Source organism: Haemorhous mexicanus, chromosome 23, assembly GCF_027477595.1.
Source record: "Haemorhous mexicanus isolate bHaeMex1 chromosome 23, bHaeMex1.pri, whole genome shotgun sequence".
NCBI lineage: Eukaryota > Metazoa > Chordata > Aves > Passeriformes > Fringillidae > Haemorhous > Haemorhous mexicanus.
Genome location: NC_082363.1, coordinates 4,244,151 through 4,268,166, shown reverse-complemented (window position 1 = coordinate 4,268,166; position 24,016 = coordinate 4,244,151). Strand labels below are relative to the sequence as shown.

At 40.6% G+C, this 24,016-nt stretch overlaps 1 protein-coding gene across 8 annotated transcripts; it reads left to right on the top strand.

The window, feature by feature from the left end:
* The first annotated feature begins 179 nt into the window (after positions 1-179).
* PER3 (period circadian regulator 3) lies at positions 180-23,134 on the top strand. Of its 8 annotated transcripts, none has more exons than XM_059866918.1 (21): positions 182-727; positions 1,807-1,958; positions 2,515-2,630; positions 3,480-3,681; positions 4,732-4,780; positions 6,540-6,682; positions 7,043-7,121; positions 7,712-7,818; positions 8,055-8,211; positions 9,070-9,175; positions 9,572-9,697; positions 10,231-10,357; positions 11,426-11,567; positions 12,183-12,310; positions 12,757-12,960; positions 13,573-13,824; positions 14,340-15,076; positions 16,183-16,348; positions 16,986-17,106; positions 17,753-17,903; positions 19,255-23,134. In XM_059866918.1, exons 1-21 carry the CDS (start codon positions 543-545, stop codon positions 19,354-19,356), a joined length of 3,552 nt encoding a protein of 1,183 aa, XP_059722901.1. In that variant the 5' UTR covers positions 182-542; the 3' UTR covers positions 19,357-23,134. The 8 variants fall into 8 exon arrangements, 7 of the variants coding, with proteins under 7 accessions (XP_059722901.1, XP_059722899.1, XP_059722898.1 ...); XM_059866916.1 differs by having other exon boundaries at positions 16,929-17,106; XM_059866915.1 differs by having other exon boundaries at positions 183-727; positions 13,576-13,824; positions 16,926-17,106.
* The last annotated feature ends 882 nt before the right edge of the window (positions 23,135-24,016 follow it).

The window sequence follows — 24,016 nt, the reverse complement described above, 5'->3', positions numbered from 1 at the left end:
CGCGTGAGGGGCGGGGCGGTGCCTCCGCCCGCGCGGGCCCCGCCCCCCGCGCGAGTTTTCCTCCAATAAAGCGGCTCCGACCCCGCCTCCGCCTCCTCCTCTGTCCGCGGGGCGCGGCGCACGTGGCGCGGGTGTGTGGGAGCGGGGCCGCCGCGTGCGCCGCGTTACGTAACGGCGCGGGGCGGGGGCGCGGCCCCTCAGGGCGCTCCCGGCCCGCAGCGGGCACAGCCCGGGGTCGGCGGGAGAGGCGCGGCCTCGGAGGGGCGGGAAGGCGAAGCGAAGGCCGCCGAGCCCTTTGGCGCTGGGCAGCTGCCAACTGAGGGGGCGCGCGGCGGGGCGCAGCGCGGAGCCGGCCCCGGCCCCGGTGCCCACTCGGCTCGGTGGAGAGCGGCGGGGGGGGGCACCGCTCCTCCCACCGTCCCGTGAGGCGGCGCGTGCTCTCCCTGCAGCACCGGCGCTCGTAGCGCAGGCCGAGGGTCCGCCCGTGCCCAGGTGCCGCCGCAGCCGATGCCCGCCGTGCTGTGGCGCTCAGCGGATCCGGGATGGACGCGACCGAGCGCCGAGGCGGCAGCGCGGAGCACGGCGCGGCCCGGGCCTGGGCTGGGGCCGGGCGGGAGGCGGCGGCGCCCAGGGGGGCTGCGGACGCTCGGTGCGCGGCGTGCGCGGGAAGCGGCCCCGGCGGGACCGAGCTGCACAGCCCCGAGTCCGGCGGCAAAAAAGCCAACAGGTACTCGGGCAGCGCGGGGATGCGCTCGGCGGGGGTGGGGAGCGGGGAGCCGGGCGCTGCTCGGGCCCGGTGGCTGCGGGGCTCGGCGCTCACGGGCCCTGTGCAGGTGCGGTGAGCGGGACCTGCCCGCGGCTCCGGTAAGCTGTGCCGCCTCCTGAGAGCGGCTGAGCCGTGCCCGTCAGCGACCCTTGGGTAGCTTTGATATGTACTTCAGCTAATGTCTATTTAGCAGTACCAAAACGTCAATTACTGAAATGGCATTTTTCGTGAGAGTTCTGACATTCAGTAATTTGTTTTTTTAATCTAAAAAAGAGTTAAAGAGCTCTAATGTATGCAGCGTTGGACAGGCTTGTGAAGTTACCACGCAATACTTACACTTATGTAATGATTTATATAGTAAGAGTACGATACTAATGACACTGTCGACTGGAAAAGAGTTACTAAAAAAATGGGGTTCATATCTTATCTGTAGGTTTAGAATCTGTGATTTGAGGATATTGACTGCTTGTCTTTTAGTCTGTGAAATGAGCAAATGTAAGGAGAGGGAGATTTTATCTGTTAACCATTCTGCAGCTGTTGAAGTTAACAGCTAAAAAGTATGACGAAGACTCTGAAGTCACGAGGCCTGAAATCTTTTCATCAGGTGTATTTTGAGGCCCTCATGGTTCCCTGAGATGCTTATAACCAGGTACAGCCTTCAAGGCCCGAAAACCTTAGAGAGATCAATAATCAGCATTTATTAATTATTTTAATACCTGTGTTATTTAGAAAAGCTAGAGTAAACATCATCTTATTTTTAGTTGCTAGGCATCTTAGCAAGCTGAGTGGTTTCAGTGTGACTTTGCCATCCATGATACTGGAGGTGGGAAGGAAAAAGGTAGAGGGAAAAAACTTCAGTTGCAAAGAAGTGAGAAAGGTACAACAGGAAATTTAGTGAATGAGCATTAGGACATTCCTGGATATTACATGACTCTGCAGCCGTTTCCATAAAATGTTAATTTAGGGAGTAATTTTAATTGGGTAGTAGTAAAAAAATCGACACCAGAATTCTCTGGTGAAGTTTAACCTGTGTTTTACAGTGAGCAGCTGAATTGGAGCCAGTCACACAGAGATATGATGATGATGATCCAAGAAATGAAAAGGTGTTTGCCTGAGGAGAAAAGGAGTTCTAACAAGCCCAGCACCATCAGTGCTCTCAACTATGCCTTGCAGTGTGTCCAGCAGGTCCAAGGTACGTGTGGAGAAAACCTGGAGAACAGCATGGTGTGCATAGATGTGTGTGGCAACAAGAAACATTAAAAGAATGCATTCCAGTTACCCAGCAAATAGTTGACTTTCTGAAGCACTGTGGCTTTGTTGCCAGTTTTTTTTGTTAAGCAACAGTGTTACCTCTTCTGTTGAGACACCCCCTACTGCTTCTCTTTTCTTCAGAGTCCCATAGCTAAGAGGTGCCTAATAGTAACTTTATGTATATTAAGAAAATGGTATTTCCATCCCACCTTGAAAAGTTTTTGGTTAGTTTGTGTTTCCCCACAGAACTAAGTAACTAAAATTGTACTGCTTCTTCATGCTTGTATTCTGTAAAAAAATGAGATTACTCCAGTAGTATAATCAGTATTCCTTTTCCCTTTGTCACTACACAGACCTTCTCATCCCACCTTGGACTTCACCAAAAAGATGACAAAAGTACAAGGGCTGTAAGAAATATTTTCAAAGTAGTCTCCTTACTGACTTCCTTGTGTTTGTTTTGCTTTTTCTGTTTTGTTTTTTTTTTTTTTTTCAATTAGCAAACAATGACTTTTTCCAGGCTCTGAATGACCGAAGAGTGTTTCAGGCAGATGTGGTGACTTACAGCATAGAAGAGTTGGTGGCAGTTGCATCTGAACACACTCCAAAAAACACTGTAAGAATTCAGGCACACTCAAGGATCTCATTCAATTTCACTAAACTTAGTCTCCTAACGTTGTTTTGTGGAAATAGAATGTATGAAATTGAAAGGCCTTTAAATTTTAGCTAGACAGACCTTCAGGTTTTTAAAGATAAATCAAGACTACATCTTATCTGTGCTTTGTCAGTACCCAGGGATAGTGAGTGAACAAATACTTTTTTTTTTCTTTTTTTTCTTTTTTTTTTTTTTTTTGCCAGAGGCAACAAATTCTCTGTTTGAGAATTTATTTACAGCAGAGTAATCTCTTGAGACAGAGAAAGATTTAAAACCAATCAGATCCATATTTGTGAGGGACTTTTGGTTTCTCTTTGTACTCTGCATTTAATTTTTTTTTCATGTTTTGCAATAGATGTTATACTTTCTGACTCTGCTTTAAAGAAGAGTTTCTTGAAATTCAGTACTATTGGATGACGTATCAAAAATACTGCTAATGCTTGAAAAAATACCAAAAAATATTGGAAAGCTCTCAGAATATTTCTGTGTGTGGAATTGTGATGAATCCTCTCAGATTTGTGGAGGAGTGTGTGGAGTGATAACCAGTCATTCAGAGCAAAGACAAGCATTAATCTGTTTTGAGAAGACTAATGCAATGTAATTAGCATTTGTAAACCTTGAGTACCCTGCTGCAGCACTGGAGAGGGTAGTGGATCACACACTACCCAACACAGCTTTGAACCTCAGCCTGAGGTTGTGGTGTGTGGTGGTTTGGGGTTGGTTGTTTGTTTTGGGGCTGTTTTCCTTTTTATCCTTGTGTTATCACTGCCCTGTTTCAGACAATGATTGCCTTTAATGTTTGTTTTCCAGGACACATTTGTGGCTGTGTTTTCTTTGCTGTCTGGACGCATAGTGCATATTTCTGAGCAGGCAGCTTCTATTCTGAACTGTAAGAAGAAAGTGTTGGACTCCTCCCGCTTTGTGGAGCTGCTTGTCCCTCAGGATGTGAGTGTGTTCTACACACACACTGATCAGTCTCACCTGCCCCTTTGGAACATGGAAAGTCAAACAGGTGGGACATGGCAATGCTTGTAAATGCTCTGTGTTTGTGTAAATCTGTGGTCTTTGCAGAATGAGGACAGAGTAGTTCATTTGAGATGCTTATGCTAGCAATGTGCATCAGCCTCATTTGTTCCTTTTCACTTTGAAATCTGGAGTGGCTGTGGGACCAGTCCTAGCTAATCTCCTAAAGGCTTAACTCTTACTTGGGGTAAATAGAAGGCACATACTGCATTGTTTCATGTATCATCTCACTCATTCCAGATACTGCTGCTTTTTAAAAAGAAAATAAGTCTGATTGTGAGCTTTAAGTTGTTTAATCTACACCTCATGGTTGCTTAGGTGTTTTTATGGTCCACTCACAGCTCATCAAACCCAAGTTTTAAGCTGATTTGCTATTTAGTGCTGGATGTGTCTGAACTGAGATGTTTGAGTCCTGTGTTATTTGTGAGCAGTTCAGATGTAGCTTGCAGGCCAAGGCTGTGTCTTTGGCCCACCTTGACATGGGGCAGTTCTGGCCTCACTTCTGAGAAGTCCAAAGTCCTTGGTATCAAAGGATATGAGACATCTGGAGGTTTTGAATGCCAGGGATTCCACAACTTGGATGCCAGTGATGTGCCTACCCAGCAGAGCAGTGGCACCCCAGTGGAGTTGTGGTTTTCTTGCCTGTATATAGTTTTTGGTACTTGGCTCATAAAACCAGAAAATATCACCTTTCCTTTTTACAGTGATGCACTGGAGAAAGTTTTTTTGGTGTGTTGATTGGTTGGTTGATTTGTTTGTTTCCTTTTTTTTTTTTTTTTCATATGCATTTCCTCTAAATTTAGTTCTAGGTCAGCGATTTCTCTAAGAGTGAGTAGACACTCACTCTTAGAGAAAGGAGAGATAACATTTCAGGTGGGGGCAGACTGTTGAACAGACAGTTCAGTAGCTTATAAAAAGTAGGTTGTGAAACTTCAGTCTTGCTCAGAAAGTCTGGAGAATGCAGAGTTTAACATAGTTCTGATAGTTGTGACCTTTTGAAGGATATTAACTGATACTTTCAATGTGTTCATCTTATTAGCCTCTCCATATGAATATGCCCAGGTGAAATCCTTTTTCTGCAGGATCAGGTAAGTGCTTTATTCCAGTTTTGTTTTTGTGAAGGCTGACAAGGGGTACAGCACTAGCAGAAACTGTTCTGTTGTTATAGCTGACCAGTGTGAGCTCCTGAAACTCCACTGCAGAATGGGCTTTCTGTGTTTAATGTTGTCATCCAGTAGCACATTTTGAACATCTTGCCCAGAGTTATGTGTAAACTTGCACTGGGACAGAAGGAAAACTGTTTCTACATTTTTCTCTTAGACCTGTTGGTTTCCTTAAGTACTGTCATGCAGGAGAATGATCTTGTGAGAAATTGCTGCTCCCCCTTTTACTGTTTGAGAGTGGAAGCAAAAAGTGTTTGCTTGAGATTAAGATAGCTTGAGAGATTGGAGCAGAAGCCTTAATGGAATCTCAAGTCACCTCAGTCCCACTGTGAAGCCTGACTCCTGAGGCTTGTGAAGCCTGACTTGCTACTGCTGTGAATGCTGTCTGTTAGTACCTGACTAATCTCAGAGCTAAAAGAGGGAAAAAGTTGAGATTGGCTTTCAATCTTCAGTGCAGTTCTGTCCCAGACTCATTGATCTCTGGATTTCAGTAAGAACTGTTGGCTTCTGAGCAGACAGGACACTTTCTCCATCTTTCAGTTGATTATTGATTCATTCATGTGTTTCAACAACCTTAGCTCTTAAACCACCTTTGTCTCTTGAATTATGTAAGGGCACCTGAAGTGAATATAGCAGGACAGATAGCAATGTTAGGTTGGGGGAGCTGTTCCTTGGATACATAACTCATTTTTAACAGTTTTTCTCATTTTATAACAGTTTTTCTCCATGTTTTTGTACAACATCTGTCTCTACTTCCCTTATGTAACAGATCTTTTGAATATGTTGGCTTTATGAATAAAAATATTTTTTCACAGGCACACACTCTAGGCTTAAGTAAAAAAATGTTTTTTTATGAGTTAGACTTCTGCTGTATCCAATTTCCATTTGTATCTTTTGTTTTCCCAAAGACAGAAGTATCAGAAGTAGTTTCTATGACACTCACTTCACTTGCTTCTCTGTAGAAATATTTTACAAAACTAAGTGTGCAATAAGAAAGTAACTTTTAGTGTAAATGGTAATCTTCAAAAATGTAACTCAATTCTTTCTGTAAGAGCTGGGTACAATATTGAAATTACAACAGGTGGAAAGGCACTTGCAATGGAAAGTGCAAATTGGTACCACAGCTGTTGTAAAGCCGTGGTTAAGATGTCATCAAGAACATTGTGTGCTGCTACAGTTCAAAAACATTCTAGGAAGACAAATTCTTATGGAAGATAGTCAAAGAACAACAATGCACCAAGTCTGGAGCAGTCTTTATTACACAGATCTGTGAAAACTAACCTTGAGGGAGACAGATGTTTGAAATTTTTTTTTTCCTAAAAATGGTACAGAATAAACCAAGCAGAAAAAGAACTGTTTAGCTTGAGGGAGAGCACAAAACTGAATGAGTGGGTTTTGTTGTAGACCTGGACTGGGAATTAAAAGGTAATCTTTAACCATTAGAGTAGGAGTATTTCTAGACTGTCTCTGAATGTAAGTGTTGGAGACAAAACACTTACTTGACTTCAGCTGGAGGGAGATCAGGGTTGCTGAGTGTGTTGACCTTGGATCTCAAAGGAGTGTGCATAGGACCTGATTATTTGGGTTTGTGCTCAGCATAACTTCTCTGGGCAGGGCTCTCAGCCCTGGCACGCAGTATGAGGGCCTTGAAACCATGGTGTTAATCCCTTTTGCTTTTCCTCAGGGGTGGGAAAGATCAAGAACAAGAAGCACGTTGTTACCCCTTCCGAATCACCCCGTACTTGGTCCACGTGTGCACTTCTGTCCATGTGGATGCAGAGTCCTGCTGCTTAGCTTTGGCTGAGAAAATCCACTCTGGATATGAAGGCAAGTCAGGAGGTTCCAGTAGGAATAAATCCAAGCCAATGAAAAATGCAGTGTATGAAAGTCTCCTTCCTTTGTTTAGGGCCTGTGCCTGGGCAGTCTCACCTGTGTAAGCTGAAGCTTGTATGTGCATGCATGCAAATCCAGAATATCTGTGCTGCCTTTGCCAGGCCCCAAAGCATTTGACCTCTACTTGTTATTTTTATTTTTGAGAGAAGTCTGTAGTACCTAAAAATATGTAACATTTCTATGAGTTACTGGTTAAAAAGCAGCAAACAATTATAAAGTTTAGGATCCAGTAAATATCATAAGCAACAGTAATGCCCAAGTTTTCTGTCTTAGTGCATATTTTGTTTCTATTAGCTCCTCGAATTCCTATGGATAAAAGAATATTCACCACCACACACACCCCTGGATGTGTTTTTCTGGACATAGATGACAGGTGAGAGATTTGAGTTTTTAAGACCTGTGAGGTATGTATGGAGAGGTAGAAAAAATAATGTAGTGATGCTGCTGGAGACCCAAGTAAAGTAGCTGAACTGAGCAATTGGCAATATGTAATGAAACCAAACAGTTTTGTGTTAGTCCACTCGTGGAAAACATCTCACACTCCACAGATGTGATCTCTTTAGTTGGTTTAAAACACATGTTAAACAGAACTGCTGTCAGTTTTCCTTATCCAGGGCAATAGGGAGCTCTGGTAGCATCAGCAGTGGAAAATGAGCATAATTACTGACTTTGTGCCTTTGACCCGTTATCTTCAAGATACCTTTTTTTTTCCTTTGCATGTAAACAAGCACAAAACTGCCTGCAAATGTGAATATCTGTTAAATCTCCAGGCACAGAAATGTTTGTCATGGGTATTTATGTGTCAATATTACAGTGCAGGATTATGAGATGGGTTGGGAAATGTTCTGGTGCTTTAGTTAATTTCACTGTAGGTTGTGCATGGGCACTTCACTGATTAGCAAAGAGTTAAGGATGGAAATAGTCAAAATTATATTATAACCTGTGGTAATATTTGGGTTTCAGAGCAGTGCCTTTGTTGGGTTACTTACCTCAGGATTTAATTGGAACATCCATACTGATGTATTTGCACCCAGAAGATCGTCCTTTGATGATCACTATTCACCGGAAAAGTAAGAGATGCTTTTAGAGGAATTTCTGTTGGTTTTATGATTCTTTATCATTCCTTTATTATATTGCTTGACACGTGACTGATCTGTAATCTAGACAAAAATTAACTAATTAACTCGTTTGAGATCAAAGTAAATTCAATCCCAAAGTTCTGAGAACCCCAGTCATTAGTGTTTGTGTTTGCACTGCTGTCAGAATGTAAGCTAAACCTTCTTTCTTGATTATGTTTTTCTTCCAGTACTGAAATTTGCTGGCCAACCCCCTTTTGAACATTTACCTATTAGATTTTGTACTCAAAATGGGGATTATGTCATACTGGACACCAGCTGGTCCAGTTTTGTGAATCCTTGGAGCAGGAAAGTTGTGTTCATCATTGGCCGACACAAAGTCCGGACGTAAGTCAGTTGTGGAATTGATCAAATAAAGAGCTTTTCACTGATTACTCTGCAAAACAAAACAGTCTAAGTACTGAACTAGGGACATCATTTGCTCTTGCTGATGTGACAACAGCCTAGCATCTGTCTTCTGACCAGTCCTTCAGAACAGCATTAGTCTTGTTTATTAAGAGTGAAAATAAGTGAATTACTTTGAAGTAAAAGGCAAAACTAGCTTTTTATTTCAGCAGGTTTTTGCATATAGTTGATGTCCAAATCAAAATACCAGTTTTAGATGACCAAAAGCTAAAAAGCAGCATAAAATTAATCACTTTAACAAATAAATTACCTAAAATTCATTCATGCTCACCAGAAAAACCCAGTAATTGACCTTATTTTGGTATATTTACTTGATACAGCATTTAAATATTTACCAAGGCAATGTCTTTTAAAAATGCAGTTAGTATTGAACATATAAATTAATTTTTCAGATGTTTCTTCTCAGTTTTCAAGACATTTGAAAATATGATTGACTGCCTTTTTACCTGGATTCTCTTAGGGAAAATGGCTTTTGTGAATGGCCTTCTGACTTTGCAAAGTGATCTTTTGTACAAGATTTTATGGGGTATGAGTTTGCCTTCTGAGTGAAGGACACAGAAATGCTTGTCAGCCTTAACTGGTGTCTCTGCTGGTGTATTGACTTCTTTGGAGATTCCCTGCTCTCAGAGCAGCTCTGGGGACAGATGACATTCCTCTATGTTGACTGAGCAGAACAGTCAAAATAATCAAAAATCAATTAAGAATCTGTTCTAAGTGTTTGTAGCTATCTTTTCTTCATCAAATGAAAATGAACAGTGAAATCCTGTTGGCTCTCTCCAGAAGCCCTCTGAATGAAGATGTCTTTGCCCCAAGAAGTAAAGAAACGAGCAGCGTGGAGAAAGAGATAAGAGAATTACAAGGACAAATTTACAAACTGCTTCTGCAGGTAAAGAAGGCAAAAGAATTTCAGAGCACAGGCTGGCCTTCTTAGTGAAGGCTAAAGAAACTTGAGTCTGATTAGTGGGCTGTTTTGAGGATGGTCTTTTTAAAAGGTCTGAAAGGAAATTTCTACATGGTTACAGACCCACCTCATTGCAAAAAAAAAAAAAAAATCAGTTTGACATTTTTGCTAAGTCTTTTATGTTGAAAGGTAAATCTGCATCTTGAAACAGTTTGAAGCATGGTAGAGAATTCTCCATAAGCAAGTGGTAGAGCCCAGACAAATTCTGACTTTTCACTTGATTGGCTTTGCTTATTTGAAGTTCTATGTTGCAAAGTATGTTGTTTCCTTCACTTTGTTCTCTAAGGATGATTTTTAATTATTTTTTTTCCTCTCATACAGCCAGTTCACAGCAATGTTTCCAGTGGTTATGGAAGCCTTGGAAGCAGTGGCTCTTATGAGCACTACATCAGCATAGCATCTTCAAGTGACTCCAATGGGAACTGTGCAGAGGAAACACAGGAACCAGTAAGTCTATAAATGTGTCACTGCCTTCAGAGTAGTGAAAATGCACTTACAGTAATGAAATTGTTTACTGTGTACATATGTGCTTCTCATCATGTATTTTACTGAAGTGGGAAGAGTAAAGCCATGTCCAAGCTAAATTGGTTGATTATAGAGTGCTGGCTTTTGGTTTTTTCTCTTAATTTTGCTGACTGCTGTAGAAGAGAGTGGAAGTAGTGCTGTCCTAAAACAAGCATTGCAAATACCTTATTTCCTTGTGAGGCTCCTGAGTAAGTCATTAGCTTATTCTCACGTTCAATGCTTGGCATGGGTATTAAAACTTTCAAATGCTGAGGCTGTTTGAGCTTTATCATAGTTAATTTGCTTAAATTAACCATGATAATTGGATTAATTAAATTTACAAATACCAATAGATACCAGGCTTAGGCTGATAGTCTCTGTTCCCTTTCAATTTGAAGAATACAAGTACCCAAGTCAGCTCCTGTGGCCTCTTTGTGCTCATTTTATTCTGACTTTGCATTTTTATGTGTCTCAAGATGACATTGCAACAAGTTTGTGCAGATGTCAACAGAATAAAGAACCTGGGGCAGCAGCTGTACATTGCATCGAGGAGCAAGCCACAGAATGCAAATGAACAGGCTGTGAGCTCCGAAGTTTTGGGAGGTAAGTTAGTGTAGTTATGATCCTTAAGGTAACATGAACTCCTGTAGATCTGTAGCCATGAGTTTGGCTATGTAGTGTTACACGGGAGAACTTCAGACAGCGTTTTTTAGCATGGCCTAGACATGAGGTTTGTTTTGTTTAAAACCCAAACAAACAAGTTCCCCACCCTCCCCCCAGTACATCCCTAAAAATAACCTCAGCAGATGCAGTAACTTTTTAACTTCTCCTTGAAATATGGAGGAACATATCTGTCTCTAGGTTAACAAACTTCTTCTTTTTTATACTTTATTATTTTCTAGTGAAAATGCACATGTGCATGTAGCAAGTAGCGTGGAAGCTCCCCTTGGTTACTTAAATGTGAACTCCTAGAAACAATCATAGGCTGGACAATATGGCCCAAATTCCCACTGAAGTAGGGGTTTAGTTACTGAGTGCTTCATGTTATATTAATGCACATAATTTGCAGTTTGTATGTGGCACAAATGTATGCAGAAACCTGGATGCTCCCTCAAATATCATAGGAATCTGTATTAAAACATTTTGCTCTGTGATACTCTCTATTAAAGTTAACTGCTGGTGTTGTCCTAAAGGATTGTACTGTCAATATTGATAGGACTCTGGCCAGGGTATTCATGGTATACAAAATTGTGAATTACTGTTAAATAATGGGTTGGATTCTGTGATGTATAAACTGAAAGAAGAGTAATATTAATTGCAGCTTTATTTGCTACTTAAATGCAGGGGGTTTTATATGCTGTTTTCTTTGTGTTTGCTTCTTTGAATGGATGTTTATGGGGGGGTGTTGGCTTTTTTCAGCTGTATTTCCCCCTCTCCTTCCCATGCCTCAAAACATAAAAATTTAGATAAAAATGCAGAGTAACTTTGTAATGAGAGCTATTCTGCATAGGTCCTTGTATCATTATGTGGATTCCAATATACAGTTACCTGTGTGCATGTGTGTCTGTGTGGATATATATATATATATATATATATATATATATAAAATCTGCGTGAGGGTAGTGTTTAGATGCCCTTGAGAGGAATATTTAAAGGTTTCCTCTGTTCCAGGGAAGAGGCATCCTGCTTCCTGTTTTCTTCAGACACTGAGAGGGGATAGCACAGAACCAGGAAACACATTTTATGATGATCCAAAGAAGACTCCTCATGTTCCTTCCTATCAGCAGATCAATTGTGTTGATAGTATCATCAGGTAATAAACTATGAAAAATTTTAGTGATACAAGTTTAAGATTAACTGGAAGAAAGTAAATATCCAAGCAGTTTGCATTGGCCTTAAACTGTCTGGCCAATTTGAGTTGTGAGAGAAATTTGGAATTGTTTGTAAAGTTTTCTGCCTCTCTGAGCATTGGGATGGATTGCCCAATCTGAATTACACAGTAATGAAAAGTTTAGGACCTAAGATTCTGTTTGTAACTATTTGTTGACGTCTGTCATTGGTGCAATATGAATTTAAGTGAATTTTGATGGTCCTAATATGTCAGTGTCTTCTCATTACACATTGTGGGAACATCCATATAAAACAGGAAGTTGATATAATTTATAAAATGTCATTATTTTTTTAACCCAGTGGATAATGTAATCTTTTTTCTTTTTTCTTTTTTCCTCCCCCTTCAAAGAGTGATAGATTTTATTTAAAATACTCCTTGGAAAGCAGAAACATGTCCAGAACTTCCTGCAGTGAATTTAAAATACTAGTTAACAACCTCTGGATCTCCAGTTTGGATTGTTCAAATGTTTGTCTCTCCAAATGGAGAAAAGCACCCCCCAAAGTAGAGAGAGCTTCCTGTGATATGCTTTCATTTCAGATATCTAGAGAGCTGCAGTATTCCAGCATTGAAAAGGAAATGTAAATCTTCTGCAAACACATCATCGTCATCTTCAGAAGATGACAAACAAGTCCAGCAAAGTCAGCAGCAAGTCAGGGCATTGGAAGGTAACACAAAGTGTACTGACCATCATATTAGAACCACAAAAACTGATTTGGGTTTTTTTTTGTATGTCACTTTTGTGTGTTCCAGAGTTTGTCCACTTTTCAAACTGTTGTGTTGCTAACAGTATTTTAGTAAATATTTAGTAAATATTTGCCTAAATTGCCTAGATCTCCCAGTTAAACATAAGCTAAAATGTTAAGTCTTGGAATGCATCAAAAGAACTCGTTTGTTGTTGTTAAATGAACCTTCTGTTGCTCACTCATTTTATGCCACATTTAGTATGTGCTGACATTGCACTGGCATTTAAATACTTTTTTTAGTATATAAGACTGTCTTATTTAATAGTCTGCATAGTTACTGGTTATTTCTGAACCAGTGAGACTTGATGAATTGGGAGCACAGTGCTTGGAATGGAATTCCATGTAGAAACTTTGTCATTTGCCAATAGATACTGCTATGCTGTCAGCAGTTGAGTCCCACACGCCAATATCTGCTGGTCTGGAAGAGACGCTGAAAGACCAGACAACTGCAGGCATGGTGGGAGCTCCTCTGGCAGACCTGACCCTGTCCAACAAGGCTCCAAGTGTCATATCTGTCACCAGCCAGTGCAGCTACAGCAGCACTATAGTGCATGTCCCACACCCTGAATCAGGTACTGTTCACACTCACAAAACACTGACTGATATTTCAATTTACACAATGTTTCCAGCCTGAAGTACACGGTGAGAAAGTTTTGTTCCTTTAAGATACGTCCTCGATGAATGTGAATTCTGAAATATTCAAGTACTTCTCAGGGTGCTGTGAAGAAAAACTTGAGCCTGGAGGTTTTTAGGGTATTTTAGTAAAATAGTTTTAACAGACTACACTGTTTCCTTTCCCCTTGAACTTCATTGCATATACCTCAAACACTGTGCTTTTGGCCATTGAGGATTCAAATAAAAATTACTATGGGGCCACTGTTACTTCATTTTAATGGAGAAAGAAGAAGAAAAAAAAAAAAGTATGTAGCTGCTATTTTACTAAAAGAATATGAAGAAAGAAGTGCCTCTAACTTCAAAGTGAATTTGAAGTTTTCCAGACCATGCAAAGTAATTTGCTCAATTGATGTTAGTTTAACTATATTTGAGTTGAAAGGGTGTTTTCTCCCCATTTCTCTGCTCAGTAGCTCAGATGAGGTTGTTTTCTGTTTAACACTCTGGGTTTTGTGGTAATTGACACCAGAAGGGCAGAGCAGAGAGTGATTTGTTTTCTTCCCTCTTCAAAGAAGTGACTACGATGGAGGATGCTGCTGTTGGAAGTGAACAAATTGAGCTGCCTCCTGTGAATGCTCAGAGTCTCACAGTGCTGCCTGAAGACTTTAGGCCGGTTGGGCTGACAAAAGAGACGTTGTCAGCCCACACTCAAAAGGAGGAGCAGAACTATGTTGACAAGTTCAGACAGAGGGTCTTGCTCTCTCCGTTTAGGACCTACCTTCAACAAGGAAGTGGAAGTAACAACAGACATTCCTGTGGCCAAGGTAGGCAGCAGCTTTGAGAAATAAAGAATTGTTAGATGATTTACAAGACCAACCTGGCCATGAAGTCTGGTTCTTCTTTGTATAATTCAGTGAGTGTCTTATTGTGGCTGCTTACAGAATGCTTCCTTTGGATTGCCAAGATTTGACAGCAGATTGCCCACACAGAAGGTCTGCTCAGTCTTGGATCTTGCTATCTTAGACTTTTCACAAAGCAGATAGTTATTGCAATAAAGCCTGCAAATCCCAGGTAGTTTGTTGCCTCCCCCTGAAAGAACATAAAAGATCTGATTGGGATAAGCCAAAGTGATCGATAAGAAAATTGATGGCATGAAGAAAAATATTGTAGATATGTCAGCAAATCCATCACTGGTTTATGGAAGAATTATCCAGAGGAAAGTCAGCTCTCTGGCTAAGCCACACTCATTTATCTGGGTGTTTTTCTTTTTTTTTTTTTTTTTTTTCTCTTTTTTCCTTGTGTTCTCACTTCAGTGAATATGTTTATTTTTCTTCCTCAGGTGATTCCCCTTCAAAGCAGATGAGCCCAGCTAACTGTAAAAAAGGAAAACATGGAAAATTCAAGCGCCAGAAACCTCAGAGACAGTGCTCAGATAGCCACTCTACTAGTAAAAATAGAAATAGTCTTCCATGTGAGAAGAGAACAAGTCAGAAACAGTTGTTCTCTCCCTCAGAAGTGTCCTATCTGAGCTCCTCCAATCTGAATGTCCATCCTCCTGTGGGATTTCCTGCCTATTTGAACCCAGTGTCTACTTTTCCAGCCTCTTCTGGAGGAGAGCAGCTTGCCCTTCGCTCATCACAACCCCAGTCCATGTCTTCATCACAGCTATGCTGTGGACCACAGTCATACCCAGTCTTTTATCCCCCAAACATAGGCACATTTATGGCTGTATTTTTTCAGGGTTTCCCCATGTATGCTCAGATGCCTCAACATGTCTTTCTCCCTAGCCCTCAGTGTGTTTATCCCCCTTCTTCATATCCATGCACCATGTTACCTCCAGCACCCCCTCCTTGTGCTCCATCACCTGTAGCACCATGCTCTGTGGATCAGCCCTTTCCAGCCTCTCCTCACTCATCTGTGGAGGACCAGCAAGAGGGCCAGTGTCACCAGGCCCTGCTGCTGAGCAGCTCAAGGAGCAGCTCCCCACTTCAGCTGAATTTGCTTCAAGAAGAGCTGCCAAAACCTATGGAACTTTCCATTAGTGCTGATGTTAAGCCACATGCAGAAGATAAACACGTAAGTAACAAAGGTTTTTCAGGTAGAGGAGAAACTGACTTTCAGAGTGGTCTGATACCAAACCAGTGGCGATGATCTGTGTGTCAGGGACACAGATTTTGTTAGCTGCTTTTTCTGTTGGCTGTGCTATGTAGGCTGCAGGTCACAAATAGCACAGGAGGTGGAGAAAGCAGTTTATACTTATGCTTATGGGAACTTGTACCAGTACAGTGTGGGCACTTAGTAAATGACAGAAATGTGAGATCTTCTGGTCTAGGCTGCCACAAGCTGCTTCTGCTGAGCATTCTGGCAGCAGCCTTTTCAATGGAACTGTCAGCTAGAATTTGGGGTTTGGGGCTTTTATGCATGTGGAACTCGGTTAGTGCTGCGCAATTTGCATCCTTTTTCACCCAGTCCCACAGTCTCTGTGGAGAACCAAAACAAAGGGAAGATACTTTTCTAATTACTCCCTCTGTCTCCCAGGGATGCAGCTAATGAAAGAAGAACAGGGATCCGTGTGGGTCGGTTTCCATACATGGGCATAGAAAAGGCCTCTCCAACTTCCGCGGTAAACTCAGAGGCAGGAATCTGAGCTCTGCAGGCAAGGAAAAAAATGTTGCCTCCTGAATCCAGATTGGGCTGGAAAGGCTGGATCAGCTGAAACTGCAGGGTAGGGTCCTGAAAGGGGAGCTGGTGTACCTGGAGCTGCTGAAGCAGTTGCTTCGCATAGTGAATCAGGGGAAGACTCTCATTTTCCCTGTAGTGCACCTTTGCTTGATGTGTATGGCTGCTTCATGCCATCTAACAGGATGTGAAGGGAACTGACTCCTCTCTTGTCAGCAGAAATTGTTAACTTTATGCAACTATACAATATCCTGACAAATTGGGCAAGGATCTACAGCAGAAACCAGTAAACTAGAGTTCAGATGCTTGTTGATTTTTCACCCATGAAGAGTGTTATCCTGAGTTCTAAACCACCACTCATTTTCAGAGCTAAAACCTCCAAACCTGTTGAATTGATAGGAGAACTTGGTCAACATGTGACAAATGCAATAACTGCATGAGTTTCCTTTTGCATACTTAAAAGTAACTTCTGTGGATGTGTTGGATCTGCTTTTTGTCTCCAGGATAATGATCCAGAAGATAATGGTAAAACTGCTGCTCTTGAATTTCCTGACCGCTCCTTGTTTGAGGACTCACAGTTGGGTTCAGGCTCAGCAGCATCAGGGAGTGGATCAGCTTTATCTGGTTCTTTAGGCTCTAGCTTCAACGAGACTTCTGGTCATGGCACAGGTAGGGAGGCCCAAGGTTTAGGTATTTGGTGCTAGATGGCTTGCTAACATAGAATTAATAGCAGGATACTGTAGTGGGGATGGGAAATCCATGTAAGAAAATCCATGGCTTTTACTTCTCACCAGCTTTCAGTGTTTGAGGCCAAGTTTGTTTCAGTCACTGTAGTTGGAAATGTGAGTCTAAGAAGCTATTCCTTCAACCTGGAAGTTGCTCTTCATTTTTCTCATTATCACTTTTGTCTGCATTAGATACTACTTTACATCTCACTTGACTAAAGGTGAATCTGCCCAGAGCAGGACCTCTCAGTAGCAGAGAAGTTGAGCCAATTAATTTTGAGAAAAGTTGAACAGAGCTTTGAAGATCTTGAATAATTTGAGACAATGCACTTTATCTTTGAATTCTCAACAGATAGTTAGTTATTGCTAGAGCAATCATCTGGGAATATTTGTGTTTGTATTACAGAATTAACTTGCAGGAATACACTGGGGGTGGTGTACTTGTGCTGAATTACTGGGATTTTCCAGGCATCTGCCTTTTTTTTTTCTTTTCTTTTTTTTTTTTTAATGGTCATTCTCAGCAGGTAGTGGGAAAAGCAGCAAGTATTTTGCCAGTAATTATTCTTCTGAAGCTTCCAAAGAAGAGGAGAATCAGGAAGCAGAAGAAAAAGGGACAGCTTATAAATCGAAGCATGAGTCAGCCTGGGTGATGATGGATCACACACCTGAGAGATTTCTAATGAATTACCAAATGCCAAACAGGTTGGAAAACATCAACAATTTCTGACATGTAGATTGGAATTGTGCATGGAACTACAGGATTAAAGTGGGTCTGTGGAAACAGCACACATACCAATGAAATTTCAAGAAGGTGTCTTAGATTTTTTGGTGCAGTTTAGGCCTGGCTATTTACTTACTTTTGTCTACTTTTTTCCCATTTCTCTGTCTGTTAAAATAAGGTAACATGTAACCTTTTTTGCTGAAGTATTAATGGGATTGGTTATTATTAATGGGATTGGTCCTGTACTTAGAATGCATAAAGGGGTGAAACTACAGGTTATTTGCAAGTTGCTTGTAATTAACTTTTTTTCATATATATATATGTATATAATTTGTAATTGGATTCCATACTTTAAAAAGCACCACATAAAGCCATAAAACAAAAAAAAAAAATCCACACCAAACAATCAAAAACTTCCAACAAAACCAACAGCAAGCAAACCCCAGACTGTGAGCCCAGTGTTGAAAGCAGCCTTACAAAGCAAATAAGGTATGAAATACAGTTCCCTTCCAGCAGCTGATGCTGTTTAGGCTTCAGCCATGGATTGTGGGGAAGAGACTCTCACAATGTCAGTGCCTGCCTTGCTTGTGTACTACAGCTGTGCTCACAGGTGTCCCTTCCCTGCAGAATCAAAGAGGAAGTTCTAAAGCAGGATCTGGAGAAGCTGGCAGTCATGCAGAAGCAGCAGCCTTGGTTCACAGATGGGCAGAAGAAGGAGCTTGCAGAGGTGCACTCGTGGATCAGGACCCAGACTGTGCCCCTGCAAATCAGCACCCAGGTGAGGAAAGGAGCTGCAGGTCCCTCCTGCCTTGGCCAGCCCAGGCATTTCCAGCCAGGGCCATCTTACAGGGCTGGCTTATGGGTGTCATGATCTCATGTAAGGCATCTGGAGTTGGTTTTTTCTCTTGGTATTAAATCCTTTGCTCTTTTTCTTATAAAATTGTTGCTATAGTTGAATAGCATGTAATGCTGGGGTATCAGTAAACATTAGATCAGGTGTGTTCAGGAAGCTGAAAAATGCTCAGTCACTGAGGGGGGTAAGGTGTATTGTAAGAAACACAAAATTAGCCAGTTTTTTGTAGGTGTATTCATTCATTCAATCTCATACTTCATTATTTCAGCTGGTATAACTTTTGGGCACTCTGCTAAACTGCTTCTGGTGGCCTTGATGTGTGTTAGAGAATGTCTTAATCAGTTTAAAGGGCTCCCAGGTGCTATGGAGAATGGCAGGACAGATCTAGTCCCACAAAGACTTAGAGCTTCAGTGTTGAGTTGTACAGAAAATTTTAAGACTGTGTTAATGCACTTGTGTACCAGAAAAATCTCTTGTCTGTTTTAGCACTGCATGTTGGGCTGGGGTTGTGAAATGTGGTGTTCTGAGATGTGGTATTAATTCTTAGAGAAAAAAAAACTAAGACATGTATGTCCTTGGCTATGGAACAAAACTAGAAAACTAGTCTTTGTTTTCCTAATACCTCATTGATAACATGTGCCCTGTTGTGGTTAAGAACTCTGTGTTTGATTCAGATAGCAAAATTAGGTCCAGTGATCATGTAGAAAATTCTGTTGAATGTTTATAATCTCAAATGTTAGGAAATGTATTGGTATGTAAATATCACTATTTTCTATCTAAGGTCCTGAAACTGTTCATAAGCAGAAAGTCATGTTTTCCAGTGCAGATTGTGATTTTGCAAATACAGCCAGGCTTCTGACAGTAGCAAGAAATACAGGACTTCTGTTTGGAGAGTTTGTTTCAATATTATATCATTTCTCAAGAACAAGAAAAATATTTTAGCTGTTTATGTTGGTCAGTGTTGTTGCTGTTCAGGCTGCAGTCCAAACCTTCAATAAGGAGCTTGCTTATAAAGCTGAATGATAAGGTCTTCAAATTCAAGAAAGTCACATGCCTTTTTATCTCCAAGGTAGAATTGCATGTTCCACTAAGCAAATTAACTGATCTCTGAAGCAAGGCAAATGGCAGGTGTATAATTAATCTCTGTTTTTAGAGAGGTCTCACCCCGTTGGTGAGAGGTTTCAAGAGATTGCAATGTATCATTCCATAGGGTTTGACCCTTTGAAATATACTCATAAAAAGAATTTAAACTACTATTTCTTGCTCCTTTCCAAAGGGCTGTGTTACGTGTGACAGCAGGGAAGGAAGTTGTGAGGCTGCAGTGGCTGATGACAGCATGGAAAACAAGGGAGAGCCACCTCCAGCCCTGCCACGCTGAGGACATCAGCCCTGTGTCAGTGCCACTGCTTGGTGTCATTCCCACCCTGTTCCCTCTGGCTTTGCTCCATGCCAGCAGTGATCTCCATGGCCACCTCTTACCAACATGAGCAGTCACACATGAAACTCCATCTCCCTCCATCACCCCTCCACTCCTGGCATGACTCTGAAGACAATCTTTCAGTGGGAGGCTCTTTCACTTTCTGACCTCATGGAATGGGTTGTGTTTGTAACCTTTACCTGCTCAATGATGAGCAAAATACAAAGATTTTTTTTGGTTTGGGTGTTTGTTCTTTTGAAGTTAGCAAGTAAGTGTGAAAAGATGCAGTGTTTAACAACCTGTGGTGATGAACCTACTGATCAGAGCATGTAAACTCTCCAAGATGGATGTATTGAAGCCCAGCTACAGTACTCTTCATTTTTGTTCAATATAAAGGTCTAAACTAAAGATCCAAATAATCTGAGGCTCTGAAATTGAAGTAGCTGGTTTGAGAATCCAGTGAGCTTTTTAAAGAGCAGCTGAAACTGGCTGGGTTATTCTGCATCAAATGCCTTTTGCCAGCTTGTGCCCATCGAAAAGAAGTAAACTGAAGTGGAAAAAAAGCAAATTATTCCCTATGTTTTTTGTGATGTGTGTTTTGGAGTCAAGTTGTTTTACAGCTTTTGATTTTAAAGCTGTGTTTATCAAGACAGATATATAAACTAATTAAGGATAACTGGTTTGCAAGTACAGCAGAGATGAAATTACATACAGTAATTAAAAAAAAACAACCGACCCAAAAGTATCAATCCACAGGCTCTGCTTTTTAAAAGCAGACCCATGGAAAATTTTCTCTCTCAAGGCAAGTAGTTATCAATTAAAGTAGTTACATGCAATCTTTTATCTAATATTGGTAGTGCTTGGGAAGATGGGTTTGTATCTTAATGTTTTCTTTGTTGAGTGGTTGGAGGAGTTGAATCCAGACATAACAAATAGGAAATCACTTAAGCAGTTTCTCTGATTTGTTTTTGTTGTGGTGATGCCAAAACCAAAAAGGATTTATTTCATTTCTTCTGCTTTCAAAACTCACATGTTGTGGAGGTAAACCTGAGCATCAAACCATATATTCATTATTTCTTAGCACTGTTGACTTCCTGCATAAGATTTAACCTCTTTGATTGTAACGGAGTCTCTGGCTGTTGAAACCCATGGGTGAAAAAGGAGTTTTCAGAATGTGGTAACCACTTCCAGTATGTAAAAGGACTTGTTCTTATTAATATCTCAAAGTGCTCTTCAAACAGGACATGCTTGGCTGAAAACCCCGGTAAATTTTGTCTGATTTCCCCTCTGTTTATCAAAAGCTGGATGTAATCAGATTTTCCTTGTGATGTTATTACTCACCTTGGCTTTCTCAGCAAAGAGTTTTAGAATGTAACACATTATTTACCCTTTTGTTCTGTGTAATCCCTTTGCTGCTGTGTGAAATATTTTCATTTCTCTATTTTCAGTTACTGGTAAACTTAAAGTAAAATACTGTGATCTGCAGGTCATTGAAGGAAAACTATATTTATCTAAAGGTTTCTTTACTTGCAAAAGTCAATCCAGTGACAATCTTTCTTGTGAAAGTTTATTTTAGAGAAAGTTATTTTTACAGAATTTTGAATTTTCAAGGCTAATTTGGCTCAGGCAGAGTTCTTTTTATGGATTTTGGGTTTTTTCAGTGTTTTTGCCTGCTCTGTTTATACCTGTTAGTTTCTATTTATTCTCAAGCTACATTTCTTTGTCTTTCAGTTTTCAGCTTGAACTTGTTTTTTTTTCTTGTGTTGTAAATCAGCAGAGGTCCACACATCCTCAGTACTGCTTGTGTTCAAATTTCAAGCACCTCTTAAAATAAGAGACTTCAGTAGGTGTTAACATGTAGCAGGTCATGTATTCAAGTAGGAAGATGTGGGCAATATCTTACACCTTTCCTAGTCTTTTTACAGCATTTTCCAAACATGTTATTCTGCTTTATGAGCATGCTGCCTAAAATATTTGCTCTAAAACATGTAATCAGATACTTTGTGTAAGGGTTCTTTCTTGATTGGGAAGCTTCTTAACTTATCTGTCAAATTAGACTTATTCACTAGAATTCATTCTACTTAACTGTGATTAAATTAAAATGATTGCTTCAATGCATTTTGAGATTTAGTGAAATAGATTAAATTGAATATTTCAGTTAAGGGCAGCTGTGTCCTTCAAAATAGCTTGGAACCCTAGGCCAGAAGGAAAGTTATGATTACAGTAGACTCTTTTGTGTACATTATTTTTGTTTCCTGAGTTAGAAAGTTTTGTTTATTTCCCAAGTATGAAAATGAGCTGATTTGCAATGTCTTAGCAGGCAGACATGTCATCTCTTTTGTAAAACAGTGAGAATTAGTTCAGGAGAATGGCAATATGTACCTAACACTTGAATAATGCTTTTGCTCCATAGGTCCATGAACATGTCAAAAAGATGACTATTATCATCCCAGCTGTATAAAGAGAGGCAGAGACACAAAGGTGCATACTCACAGTTTATTCCAAACTCAGGAGTAAAATTTGGGAGTCTTCACTTGCTGTATCCTGTGCTGTCTTTGCTGCAAGTGCTCAAGGTTCTGTATGTAGGAACCTGATCATGTTACCTGTGTTTCTTGTTTGGAGATGTTAACCCTTGTTGTACCCCCTGCTGCTGTGAATTTGTGCCCAGTAGAATCATTGAGCAACAGCCCAGACAGTTTTTGAATTGCTGTGAACACCACAGCCCCTCTGGCCATATATAATGAAGATTCATGTGCCTGGGAGTTTGAATTCCAAGTTTGTAATCCTGGCTAAATCTTGGGTGCAGGATTCCTTCTCTGGGGCTACACATTTCCTGGGTTATGAAAAAAATTATGGTGTAGGAGAATAATGTAAGAGGAGTGAACAGATGAATCAGTGCCCTGTGTGATGATAAGACAATTGTTTGCCCAAAAATCAAATGGTCTTGGCTGCAAAATTAGCAGGTTTTATTCCCTTAGGATAAAAAAATCCCAAACTTTCCAAGGTACTCTTTACCCTGCTAGAACCACAACTTCATCTTGCAATGAAATGCCTTATCAAGCCTTTGACCTCATTTCCATAAGTTTTCAGGAACTGGCAGTTTTTACTTCAGCTTGTACTCATCTTTCAGTCTCTGTAGTGTGCTGGAGTGATCACAGCAAGATGCACTTCTGATCAGAAAGGCCAGTGGAGGGAGTGTTGCAGCTGGAATTGCACCTGCTGTTTTGTTTCTGTGGCTTTGTTTTGCCTGGCAAAATGTTGCAGACAGTTTAGAGCTGCTTGGAAAATCACTTATTTAGTGGTCAGAGGGAAAACATGCTGGTACAGCACTGATGCAGTTACTGCCCCCTGTGGGGGTGTCAGCAGTTTGGAAACCCTCAGAGGATTTCGCTGGCAATTTTTTTTTTGTTGTTGTTGTTGTATTCATAAATGTAGAATTATGTTCTTAAAGGATGAGTTGTTGTGCAGATATTTTCATGGCATTGCTATGAACAGAAGGGACCCTCATGTATTTTTACAGTGTGGTAAATACTTGCTGAATGAGTAATGTATTGGTAAATTTATCTTCCAGCTCAATCCAGTTTTGAATCACAATTGAATGAATTTTTACATCAGTTGGTAGGAGTATTTTATTGAAACAATATTCAGCTGTGGTTGAATTTACAGTTGTGATTTTAACTGTACACTTTAAAGGAGCATCTGATTTTATAAATAAAACTGAAAAATATGCTGTAAAGAACTGTTCAAATGTGTGTTTATTTTGCTCTTGGCAATATGTAGAAAATACACTTTTAGCAGAACCCTCATTACCTTTTTTGCTTGTAGATGGGTTGGGGTACAGTGTCTGTGGGGTGGTGAGTACAGTGAAAATGGCCATGTTGTGGCCATTGATGATGTTTTGTTCAGGGGTTTTGTGGTTGCTTGGTTTTTTCAGTCACACTCCACCTTGCCAACTCCAGGATATGATCTTTCTTTTCTAACTGCATCCCACAAGGGCAAGGACTTGTTGTGTGTGAAATATTATATCTATATCTCTTAACTGCTGGGATTTGGCATGCAGGACTTAAAGCTTCTCTCTGACTTTTCTAAAAAAATTTTTGTTCTAGAGGAAGTACAGAGAAAAAAATCATAGGTTTAATTCATGAACATGTCTCATAGAGCAAGGAAGTTCTTAACTAATTGCAGAGCAACAATTTGTTCATCTTTTTCTGCTTTAAGGGACATAACAGAGAGATATGATTGATAGTGCTGAAAGAAGCCTGCAGGAGAAAGGCAAAATCACTCCAGGGGGAGTACAAGGTACAGAACAAAAGTAGCATCATACTGAATGAAATTGGAAAAGAAGGAAGTAATCTTAGATGAGTACATAACTGAACTACTTCTGATAAGGTAAGTGATGCAGTGCCTTGAAATACAGGCATCTTGAGAGTAACACTGGATGTATCATTGCTGAGGGTTTATTGATTTATTTTTTTAAGGGTTATTTGGCCATTTTAAGCGTTCTTGAAAATCTGAGTCAAATTATCTATCTGTTCCAAAAAATGAGGATAAATGAATGGGCTTGTGAAATGAAAAATGTTCAGGGTTGGATCTATGGTTTTTTTCAGGGATCTGGGCTCTT